The sequence below is a fragment of the Orycteropus afer genome, unplaced genomic scaffold (assembly GCF_000298275.1).
Source record: "Orycteropus afer afer isolate SDZICR_OR568_19922 unplaced genomic scaffold, OryAfe1.0 scaffold00031, whole genome shotgun sequence".
Taxonomy (NCBI): domain Eukaryota; kingdom Metazoa; phylum Chordata; class Mammalia; order Tubulidentata; family Orycteropodidae; genus Orycteropus; species Orycteropus afer.
In genome coordinates this window covers 15,224,647-15,237,416 of record NW_006921618.1, presented here as the reverse complement: position 1 = coordinate 15,237,416, position 12,770 = coordinate 15,224,647, and the positions used below count along the sequence as shown (strand labels likewise).

The following is a 12,770-nucleotide window of genomic DNA, read 5'->3' as shown; positions in this document are numbered from 1 at the left end:
ATACCTTAGGCACTACGCCACCAGAGCTCTCCTGTGGGTGGGTGTAATAAATACAAAATATTTAGTTTTGTAACTTACTGATCATAAGGACTCATACATTAGCCCACAAAAGACCACACACAGAATACTTCCTCAAGCTTTTACTTTTCTACATTAGACTGCCATTCCTGGCCTCAGCTTCTCTGGCTGTAAAACAATGGGGCCAGTCTAGATAAAGGGTTCACAGATTTTTGAGATGTCATAGAGCGGGGGGGGGAAAATATATATATATATATATATATGTTGTTGTTGTTATATGCCGTCGAGTCAGCCCTGACTCATAGCGACCCCTCCTTGGGTTTCCGAGGCAGTATCACTACGGAAGTAGGATTGCCCAACCTTCCTTCCGAGGAGTGGCTGGTGGGTTTGAACCACCAGCCTTCTGGTTAGCAGTCAAGTGCCTTAGCCACTATGCTACCAGAGCTCCCATATATATATAGTGGAGTCAACTTTTCTTTTGTTGCCTAAGGAGATTTAAAAATGAAGACTGCCATCTATCTAACATTACCTTTTCATTTTAATCTTAAAATATCTTTTTTAAAAAGTTGGAAGAATATTAGGTCAGACTCAAAGATAGTATTGTTAAAAGCCCACTACATGATTCTTATTTCTCTATGGACTAGGAAAAAACTTGGTCTTGAATCACAGGTCAGCACTGAAAATTCTATTACCCCCTTTTTTTTTTTTTTTCAAAAAAAGTGCTACATTATCAATCACATTTCATTTTGATAACATAATAAAATGTGAACAACTCAACTGGCCTAAATGTAGGACCAGGGGTTGGGAATCAAAACTTTGCAAAATATTTCCTGGTTCAATAGAGATTCAAAAGTAGTTGTATTTTGTAGATCTGGCAAACAATAATGAAAAATTATTTGAAACCTTAGGAATACATTAAACATAATTAGAAAAGCAGGGTGAAAGTTCCTGATTCCTAACCCTAGGGAACATGATGGACTGAAATTCAATTTGGGTTCTGGTCTGCACCTTATGACTGTGGTAGTTAAGGCTGTATCAACTGGGCCTGGCTGGGGTTTTGAGTAGCTAGGTAGCTGGATGCAGTTATTCCACATGACGACATTGTAATCACTAATCACCTCCACAAGCTCTGGTGGCATAGTGCCTAAGGCACTTGGCAGTTCAAACCCAAAAGCCACTCCTTGGAAGCGAAGGTTAGGCAATCCCAAGGAGGGGTCGCTACGAATCAGGTCCAACTCGATGGCAGTGTTTGTTTGGTATAATCACCTCCATGGTTAAATCTGCTATAAGCACCTAATCAGCTGAAGGAGAGTTGCCTTTGTGGTGTGGCCTTCTTCCAGTATATAAGGAGAAGCTTTGAGAACAGTCTCTAGCTTTTTGGCACACTTGGATCCTGCACTTGGCCAAGTTTTCATTTCCAGTTCTTGGACATGAACCAGTGGCCTGACATGTTGTCTGATGATCTTAAGATTGTTCCCGGACTTGAATCAGTAGTCTGCCGTGTTGCCTGGTTATCTTGGGATTGTACCACTCTACCTGTCAACCTTGGGTTCCTCAGCCTCAGCCGCCTGCAGCTGCCTAAGTTAGGAGATGCCCCCAGCTCCAGTGAGCTGAAACAAGAGGCAGAGCTAAATAAAGCCCAAGGTCAAGGGGTCTTTACCACACCCTAGAGCTGGCACTCTGAATTTAGACTTCTAGTCTTCTAAACTGTAAGGGAATAAATTCCCGTTTGTTAAAGCCATCCACTTGTGGTATTTCTGTTATAGCAGCACTACAAAACCAAGACAATGGCCAAAAACGTAAGTTTCATTTCCATACAGCCTCTGGATAGCAAGAGAAACTGAATGGAGAAGTTTCAGGGTGTTTTACTTTGCAGACTGAACGGAAATTTCATTTTGACACTCTTGTCCAATGGTACACAGCAGCTTAAGTTTAGCTTGAGAGCTAGACTGAGTACGGCTGCAAGGGAACCAACTTCCCCTATGAACATCAGTCTGGGGTCTAGAAGGCTCTTGTTCTGGAACATTTCCAAGTGAAGTAGCCAGCAGGGACTTTTATTTTATCCTATACAGTACTACAACTGTAGGTCATTTGAAGAGAGTATGCTAGATTTGCCCAGTTCTAAAATATTCTCAAAAGGAAGGAGAAGGGGAGAAGAAAACAGGAAAGGAATACAGAAGTGAACATACAACTTGTACGTTCAGTATGTTCAGATTAAACCTATGTGATCCTTATGTTGTTGTTGTTGTTATGTGCCGTCGAGTCAAACCCAACTCATAGCGACCCCTCCTTGGGTTTCCGAGGCAGTATCACTACGGAAGTAGGATTGCCCAACCTTCCTTCCGAGGAGTGGCTGGTGGGTTTGAACCACCAGCTGTCTGGTTAGCAGGCAAAGTGTCTTAGCCACTATGCTACCAGAGCTCCCATGTGATCCTTATAGCCAAAGAATTTTATAGCTGGAAAAGATACATATCGAGAAAACTTGAGGCCTGTGGGTTAAATGATTTATTCAAAGACCTACGGCAAGCTAAATGGCAGAGCTAAGATTCTCCAGGTCTTCTGAACCCCAATCTAGTTTTGAACTCCAAACCAATGGCTCTCAACCATGGTTGCACATAAAAAATCACCTGGACATTTAAAACAAACCTATGTCCGGGCTATACTCCAGACTAATCAGATCTTGGGGCAGGAGGACATAGGGATCAGTATTTATTCTAAGTTTCCATTGTGAAGCCAAGGTTAAGAACCACTGTCCCAGACCATGCTGCCTCAAAGATGGCCTGGGTCAGGAAGACTCTGTGAATATGTTTATTAGGACCATATGGCAGAACCTCTTTGGCAACTACCACAAATTCTAGGTCAAGTTTAAGTTCATCCTTGCTACCCATGACCACTATTACCATTACCACTGAATTACATAGTATTATAGAATAGAACTATGGTCACTTTATTTTACAAATTCAAACAGATTTTCATTATAAAACTTTTCTCTTTCCTGGCATGTTATATATGATGTATCCAAATACAGCTGTTAAGGGTCAGTGATTGTAAAACCAAGGAAATAGAAGTGAAGTGGCTGCTCGGGCCACTGTGCCACCCCAACAACTCCATCCAGTTTTTCAAGAAAAGAACTGCAACAGCACTATCCCATCCCCCAAACCAACCCTCACCTGATCTCCAAGGAGTGTTGCAGGCCTCAATTTTTCTGAGGACAACACATTACCTCATTAGGATGTTAACTCAAAAAACATACTACAAAAGCTTTAAAAATGTTTATTTGTATTAATTGTGTGGAATGGCGCAAGAATTGCAAAGAAATGCACTTGGGTTCTTGTTTCCCTACTGTTCACATTAGTTTAGTAAAAGAAGATTAAGTAACATTAAGCAGAATGGAAGAAAAGAATATAAATATACCCAGGGTAGCCAAATCTTTAATTCAGTAAAGGATGAACTAAAATCATTGGCCTGATTCACATTTATGTGAGACCCTAAAGAAATTATGTTCCCTTTAACTGCTATAGGCCTGTGAAAAAGGGAAGTGGATGACATTTACATTACAAGGCAGCAATCTTTTATTGAAACATTTTTGTGTGTATGTGTTTCAAACTATGCATGGAGAGATTTCTTGTTCATAAATTAGGATAAGTCTAATATCACTATTCCCAACCAGCTATTATTTACAAAAATGAACCTGTGCTTTGCTTTATCACCAGGTTCACAAGACTAAATTTTAAATGAATCTCAGTCTAGCTTTTAAACTCTCCCTCCCATCAAATGCCCAGCAACCCTATGGGATAGGGAACAGCCCTTTGACAGTAACATTCATCATTCACCAGGAATGTAGAATCACAAGTGAACAACAACAGCAGAAAGATTACATCATTCCAAACAATTCCTATCTGCTTTCCAAAAGCATGCTTTGTCTAATTTTCTCTTTCTATACAGACAGGTAGGAGAGGGACCCCATAGAGTATAGTAATGATAATTAAATTAACTTCTTCAAAAAGTGAACAAGGTGTCTTAGTGTGTTTAAGGATGAACTGCTCTATATGACCCTCGCAGATAATGAAGTAAACTTTAAACCCAGCTTAGTAACATGTACCCCAACAACTCACCAGCTCAAACAGAGCCTTCTCATTTAATCTAGAGCACATGGGCAATTTTTTACTTTCCAGTTAAATACAGTGCCAAAATCTTTCAAAGCAGATAGAGAATAGGCTTCTTGGAAATTCAAATTAAAATGTTAAATAATAAAAATTGCTGGCTTATTATACAGTTTCTGACAGACTCCTATATGCTGGGTGCCAGAAAGTAATTTCAGTTGCTAGTGAAAAGGTGAATGTGGTATACATATAAAAAGACAATATTATGAGACTGTAGTGTCACCTGTCAAAACAAGAGCATCTAGAATGGAATCTTCAGTATACACTTGGGATGAAGGGCAATCAAAATACAAGAGAAAGCAAAATCCACATAAGTTAATTCCTAATTTGAGAAATCAATAAAATGTATACATAAATTGATAAATACTGTCTTCATAGGTCACTAATTCCAAGAACTAGTTAGCAGTTAGTTTCTAACTAAATTATTACAGGACGTTCTGGTGTATGGTCTTTTCTTGTGATCACTTTGTTCTGGCAAAACTCCAACAAGCCCTTGCCCTTGAAAACAGCTCATCAGAAGAAGGCTCTGAGGCAATCACTTCTTATAAACTAGCCAGAAAATAAGTCCCAAGATCGCAATAATCACTGACAGGACAAGCACCAGGATACAGATCTTCTTGCGAGATTTTTTCTGAGGAAAGAAATATGTAAAAAAAGGCACTCATGAAACAAGTTAAGATTTTTTTTTTTTTAGTATCTGAGACTTCAGGAGTGCTTCATAAATCTGCCTTCTTGTAATTAAAAATTAACTCTATCGATGCATGAATATGCAGAGATGTTCCCAAACTCTCTCAATGTTCCCCAGTGCCAGTAGCAGTGCAAGTTCTAATTCCAGGTTCCAAACACAATTTTTCAAAGGAGCTGCTTATATATATGCTACTCAGCATTATTTGCAACAAAATGAGTTATTTGCACATTTGCCCATGTTTTTAAATAAAGTTTTATGCCTGTTATATTATGTTCATTGTAAAAATTACAGACAAGTAGAAAGAAAATAATCATCTACAGATAAAAGAAAATAATCATGACAGATGAAACTGTTGACATTCTATGTCTTTCTGATCTTTTATCTGTATGTATTGTTATGTGACATGCTTGGGATCATACTATATGGGGTTTCCTGTTTTTCACACTTCATGTTTTAGCATAAAAATTTTCTGTGATTATAAACTCTTTATAAACATCTCTTTTAATGCTCACATAATATAGCATTGAGTGGATGTATATAATTTATTTAATTATTCCTCTACTGTTTGACACTAAAGTCATCACATGGTTTTAAAAGGAATATACTGTTATTAAGTACACTTTTCTTTAAGAACATTTCCAGGGGAAATACAGCTAACCTGGGAACACGAGAAATGAATGAGGTGCTATTTATTTCTAAAAGGCCACACAATAACAAATTGAGGGGGAGGAGAAGAGTCTTATTCACAATATTTGAGATGAAGCCCCAAATAAAAGTCATAAAACTAGATTTTCAACTACTATGCAGAATCTCACTTTATAGAAACACTTCCATAATTAACCCTATTTATTCATTTGAGCCCTAGGTTTGTGCTCAGGTACTAATAATACTGGAGACCTGCTTCTGCTATGATTATAGCCAAGAAAATCCTATAGAGCAGTCCCACTCTATAACACATAGGGTCACCATGAGTAGAAACGATTTGAAAGCAATGGGGTTTTTGTGTTTGTATATTTTGTTTATTTATAGATAAATAACAGGATGATTCTACATCTATCCTCTGTGGCAACAGTCAACATAAATTATCTATGAAGCCCTACTTTAATGTCTCTATCAGTATACTAGCTAAAACAATTTTCAGCTGTTTAGGATATATGATTTGCCTTATGCAAGATTTAAGTGTCAGACTAGCTTATAGCTTATGGCCATTGGCTTTGTAGGTAGGTGGCTTCTATGTAAGTTTATTCAAGGTTTGATGCCTTTCATAGATCTCTCTGCAAAGGAAAATACTAAGAATGGAACTGGGACTGAAGTTTTGACTACTTGCCTCCAGCTTAAGCCTAAGCAAGAAGCTACAGTTGTTCCCAATGTGTTAGTGTACTGCAATGGCCCAGGAAGTCTGCAGCTTAGAGTGTCCCGTCATTGGTACCTATTTTTACCTGATAGTAAGCAGCACGCTGTAATTGATCAGTGGCTCTTTCAACATGCACCTCTGAGCTTTCTACATTGGCTTCTATACTATCTGCAAAAAAGAAGAATAAGTGGATGTTTTACTACACTCTAGTGTTTTAAAACTGATAATTTAGCAGACTTCTGATGTTACACATCCTGGTTTCAACATCACCATCCCAACTATCCAGCCAGGAAATCAAAAGTTACTAACCCCGTAAGAGGATAGCTCTACTCAATACCATTTGACCCAGCAATTCCATTACTAGGAATATATCCTAAAGAGGTGAGAGGCAGAGCATGAACAGACATATGCACACCTATGTTCATCACAGCACAATTCACTATAGCAAAGACATGGAAACAACCTAAATACCCATCAACGGATGAATGGATAACCAAATTATGGTACATTCACACAACAGAATACTATGTTACATTTAAGAACAATGAAGGATACACGAATCATCTCACAATGTGGATGAGCCTGGAGGACATTATGCAGAGTGAAATAAGTCAAAATCACAGAAGAACAAATACTGTATGAGCCCATTACTGTAAAAAGATAAAGAAGGGTTTGCTTAAGAAAGGGAACTCACTTTGTAGGTTACCATGGTGGGGAGAGAAGGGGAGAGATTAATTTCAGGCTAGTTGGGGGCCACACGCTGACCTGGGTAAGGGGAGAAATGTATAGAAAGAGTCTGTGACCACCATGATAACATTAGGAAAAGGGAGGACACAGAATTGTGCACATAAGAGATAGACAACAGATGCTAATACTAACCAGTATATCCACAATACTGCATTACTATTAACACCAAACACCAGGCCACAGATAAACACATAAACATCTGAGAAGATGAGATGGGAGTCAGTGAACAGGAGTATACTCTAGACCAAGGATAGATTCAGCAGAGCCTAATCTTGCACAGACACCAGTGATACAAAATACCTGCAATCCTTACAGAAACAACAGAAGACAGACACAGAGCAATCCCTCACAGACACCCAGACACTGTGGGAGAAAGATCCAATGGATCTACCAACTCAGGACCATAGTTGTACTGGGGGGCACCAGTACAACATACATAAAAGCCTTGTTCCTCATCCTACGTTGGCAAGTAGCAACTGAGGTCTCAAAAGCTTTCAAGCGGCCATCTAGGATGGAGTTAATGGTCTCCTATCATCGGAAGTGAAGAAGAGTGCCCCCCCCCCAAAAAAAAGGGCATTTGGAAGGAATCAACCCTAGGACACGATGGCCCTCGAGACCAGAAGAACTAGATGGTGCCTGGCTACCAATGCCAACCACTCAGGAAAGGATCAAATCTGGAGATCCTGGATAGAGTGGGAGGAAAAAAGTGAACAAAATCCAAAAACTCAAAAATGACCACAATTACTGGTCAGATGGAGTCTGGTGAGACCCCCAATACTATGGCCCTGAGATACACTCTGGGCCTGGAATAAAACTCACTCCCAGGGACCGGCTCTCAGCCCAATAGTAAACAAGCTGTACACACAGACCACTCAACCCAGGGTGACATACCCACATACTATATGGAAATGCATCCCTTAAGAGCAATTGACCACAGGGCACCAGAGGGTCAACATTCGCACGGAAGAAATGCAGGACACACAGGAGTGCGTAACTATGAGGGGCACAGGGGGAGGGGGATTACTGGGCAGGGAGAGGAGGAGACTGGGTTAGGGTTGGGGATGGTAAACGGGGAGTAAAACTAAATAAATGTACACATAATGTTGAATGTAAAACAAATTCTGCTCTGTGAACTTGCACCTAAAGCACAATAAAAAAAAAAAAAAAGAAATGAAGATTAAAAAAAAAAGAGAGAGAGAGAGAGAATAGCTCTACTCTTTGGAAATAAACATTAAGTATTTCAGGATAAAGGACCATGAACTATGCAGCTCACCCACAAATGGTTCATAAAAAATTATGAAATTATACATATGGGGGGGAGAGGGAGGGAAAGAGAAGGCAAATAATAAAGCAAATGGAGAAGAATGTTAAGAGGTGAATCTGAGTAAAAGGTATAAGAGAATTCCTTATAATGTTTTCATTTTTTGCAACTTTTCATAAACTTGAAATAATTTCCAAATACAAAAGCTTTTTTCCTTATTGTTACTAAATCCAACATTGTGCCAGTTTCTGGAGCTAAAAACTAGGAAGCTGACGCTATTTTCCCCAAACAGTCAAAGATATATCAGAGGCTCTGGCAAGTGAATGGGGCTGAGTATTCAAGGAGGTCTCACCATAATTTCTACATTTGACAACAAATAAGCTTAGTGATTTTTTTTAAAGTGGTATTTCTAAACTTTCTATAGCTGATATGTCTTACTGACTTCTATGTACACAAATACTATCGATCCACCTTGGGGTTAAAGGTATCACTAATACATACCAATCAGATCACCTTGGTCATGGATCATCATAGCCAAATCTTTAAATATCTGGTTGACATCTAAAATGTCAGCCTGAAAAACACAAAAACAATTAATTAACGTTTTAGAAGATTCATTTCCTCTACTTACTAAGAGTTTGGGCTATTAACGTAACACATGTGTTTTCCTACCACTCATCTGTCAGTTTGTCCTACTGCAGGGGTTTTTGTGTTGCTATGAGGCTGGAAGCGATGCCACTGGTATCTCCAATACCAGCAAGGTCACCCATGGTGGATAGGTTTCAGCAGAGCTTCCAGACTAAGCAAGACTAAGAAAAAGGACCTGGCAATCTATTTCTGAAAAAATTAGCCAGTGAAAACCTTATGAATAGCAGCAGAATATTGTCTGATACAGTACTGGAAGATCCCTCAGGTTGGAAGGCACTCAAAATACAACTGGGGAAGAGCTGCCTCCTCAAAACAGAGTTGACCTTAATGACATGGATGGAGTAAAACTTTCAGGACCTTCATTTTCTGATATTGGCAGGATTCAAAATGAGAAGAAACAGTTGCAAACATCCATTAATGACAGGAACATGGAATGTGCCAAGTACGAATCTAGGAAAATTGGAAGTCATCAAAAATGAAATAGAATGCATGTAGATAGATATTGTAGGCATTTCTGAGCTGAAATGAACTGGTTTAGGACATTTTGAAGTGGATAATCATAATGTCTACTATGCCAGAAAGGACAAATTGAAGAAAGATGGTGTCACATTCATGGTTAAAAAGAACATTTCAAGATCTATTCTGAAGTACAACACTGTCCATAACAGAATAATATCCATATATCTACAAAGACGACCAGTTGATATAATTATTATTCAAACTTATGCATCAACCACTAATGCCATAGATGGAGAAATTAAAGATTTTTACCAATTTCTGCATCTGAAATTGATCAAACATACAATAAAGACGCAGTGATAATTATTGGGGTTGGAATGCAAAAGTTGGAAATAAAGCAGCAGCATCAGTAGTTGGAAAATGTGGCCTTAGTGATAGAAACAATGCCAGAGACAGTATGACAGAATTTTGCAAGACCAACAACTTATTAATGTTCAACAACATAAATGGTATACACATGGACCTCACCAGACAGGAGACTCGAGAATAATACTGACCACTCTGTGGAAAGACAAGGAGAAGCTCAATATCATCAGTCAGAACAAGGCCAGAGCTGACTGCAGAACAGACCATCAATTGCTCATATGCAAATTCAAGCTGAAGCTGAAGGCAATTAAAATGAGTCAACAAGAGCCAAAATATGACCTTGCTTATAACCCACTTGAATTTCAAGACCATCTGAAGAACAGAGTTGACCCACTGAATACTAATGACCAAAGACCACATGAGTTGTGGGATTACATCAAGCACTTCATACATTAAGAAGCAAAAGGTCGTTAAAAAGACAGGAAGAAAGACCAAAATGGATGTCAGAAGAAATTCTGAAACTTGCTCTTGAATATGAGTAGCTAAAGCAAAAGGAAGAAATGATGGAAATAAAAAGAGCTGAACAGAAGATTTCCAAGGGCAGCTGGAGAAGACAAAGTAAAGAATTACAATGAAATGTGCAAATACCTGGAGTTAGAAAACCAAAAAGGAACATCATGTTCAGCATTTCTCAAACTGAAAGAACTAAAGAAAAAACTCAAGCCTCAAGTTGCAATACTGAAGGATTTTAAGAGCAAAATGTTGAACGATACAGAGACCATCAATAGAAGGAAGGAAGGAATACATAGTCACTGTACCAAAAAGAACTGGTCAACATTCAACTACTTCAGGAGGTAGCATATGGTCAAGAACCAATGGTATACTGAGGGACCGAATCACTGGGTTTAAGGACCACGCTCTTCAGGGAAATCTAGATCAACTGGTATAACATAGTCCATAAAGACTTTCTCTACATCCTACTTTGGCCTTAAAAGCTTTTGAGTGGCCATCTAAGATGGTCTCTTCCAGTCAAGAAGAACGAAAAAAATAAAAAACTCAAAGAAAAAACTAGTCTAAAGGACTAATGGACCACGTAAACCACAGCCTCCACTAGCCTGAGACCAGAAGAACTAGACAGTGTCCAGCTACCACTGCCGACCCCTCTGATCAGGATCACAAGAGGGTCCTGCACAGAATGGGAGAACAAAATTTAGAACAAAATTCAAAATCACAGAAAAGACTAGACTTACTAATCTGAGACTGATGGAAACTCTAAGGCTATGGTGCTTAGACACCCCTCAAACCTGGCACTGAACCCACTCTAAGACAGGACCTTGCAGTCAAACAATAGATAGGCCTATAAAGGGAACAATAATACACATCAGGAACATGCTTCTCAGAACAATCAATCATATGAGACCAAAAGGGCAGCATTTGCCCAAAAACAAAGTTCAGAAGGCAGGAAGGGGCAGGAAAGGTGGGCAAATGGAAAGAACCACCCAGGGAGGAAATGGGAAGAGTGCTGTTACACTGAGGGGATTGCAACTAATGTCACAAAACAAAACGTGTATAAATTGTTGAATGGGAAACTGATTTGCTCTGTACACTTTCACCCAAACCAATGGTATTGAAGGAAGAAATCCAAGCTGTACTGAAAGTACTGGTGAAAAATAAGGCTCCAGGAATTTAGAGAATACCAACTGAGATGTTTCAACAAATGGATGCAATGCTGGAAGTGCTCGCTCATCTAAGTCAAGAGATTTAGAAGACGATAGATACCTGGTCAAGCGACAGGAAGAGATCCATATTTCTGACCATTTCAAAGAAAGGTGATCCAACATAAAGCACAAATTATTTGAACAATATCATTAATATCACACGTAAGTAAAATTTAGCATGCTAAAGATACTTTAAAAACAGTTGCAGCAGTACATCAACAGGGAACCATCAGAAATTCAAGTAGGATTCAGAAGTGGACATAGAATTAGGGATAGCATTGCTGATGTCAAATGGATCTTGGCTGAAAACAGAAAATACCAGAAAGATGTTTACCTGTGTTTTATGGACCATGAAAAGGTATTTGACTATGTGAATCATAACAAATTATGGATAACACTGTGAAGATTGGGAACTACAGAATACTTAATTGTGCTCATGCAGAACCTGTATACAGATCAAGAGGCAGATGTATGAACACAGTAAAGGGGATACTGCATGGTTTAAAATCAGGAAAGGTATGTGTTGGGTTGTATCCTTTCACCATACTTAACCAATCTGTATGCTGAGCAAATAATTTGAGAAGCTGGACTATACGAAGAACATGGCATCAAGTTTGAAGGAAGACTCATTAACAACTGCGATATGCAGACAACACAACCTTGCTTGCTGCAAATGGAAAGGACTTGAAGCACTTACTGCTGAAGATCAAAGATTAAAGCTTTTGGTATGAATTATACCTTAACATAAAGAAAACAAAAATCCTCATGAATGGACCAATAAGCAACATCATGATAAACAGAGAAAAGACTGAAGTTGTCAAGGACTTCATTTTACTTGGATCTACAATCAACTCTCATGGAAGCAGCAGTGAAGAAATCAAAGGACATATCGCAACTCATAGCGCTGTTACAAGTACTAAATGAATGAATATATATAAAGCACTTAGAATTGTGCAATAAGCATGTAATAGGAAGTGTTAGCTATAATTAACTATTAAGAAACCCTGGTGGCACAGTGGTTAAGTGACTGGCTTTTAATGGACAGGTCATCTATTTGAAACCACCAGTGGCTCGGGAGAAAGATGTGGCAGTCTGCTTCTGTAAATGCCTTGGAAACACTACGGGGCAGTTCTACTCTGTCCTACAGGGTCGCCATAAGTCAGTATTGACTCAATGGCAATGGGTTTCTGGGTTTATTATTTAACTCAACTGGTTATCATGACAACCCAATGAGACATATACTAATCTCATTCTAACTCAAGGGTTTTAATACCTTATCTTCAGGTCTCATAGCTGGCAAGTGGCCGAGCAGAGAATTAAAAGTACATGATGTTTTCATTGTACAGGT

General features: G+C 38.9%; 1 protein-coding gene across 1 annotated transcript in view; it reads right to left on the bottom strand.

Moving 5' to 3' along the window:
• Positions 1–4,716: 4,716 nt before the first annotated feature.
• Positions 4,717–12,770, bottom strand: part of STX12 (syntaxin 12) — a 75,608-nt gene continuing 67,554 nt past the window's right edge. Inside the window, exons 7-9 of the mRNA XM_007935806.2 lie at positions 8,733–8,805; positions 6,309–6,391; positions 4,717–4,812 (exon numbers count right to left, since the gene is read on the bottom strand). Of these exons, the coding sequence (XP_007933997.1) occupies positions 4,717–4,812; positions 6,309–6,391; positions 8,733–8,805 (252 nt within the window). The remainder of the gene's footprint in view (positions 4,813–6,308; positions 6,392–8,732; positions 8,806–12,770) is intronic.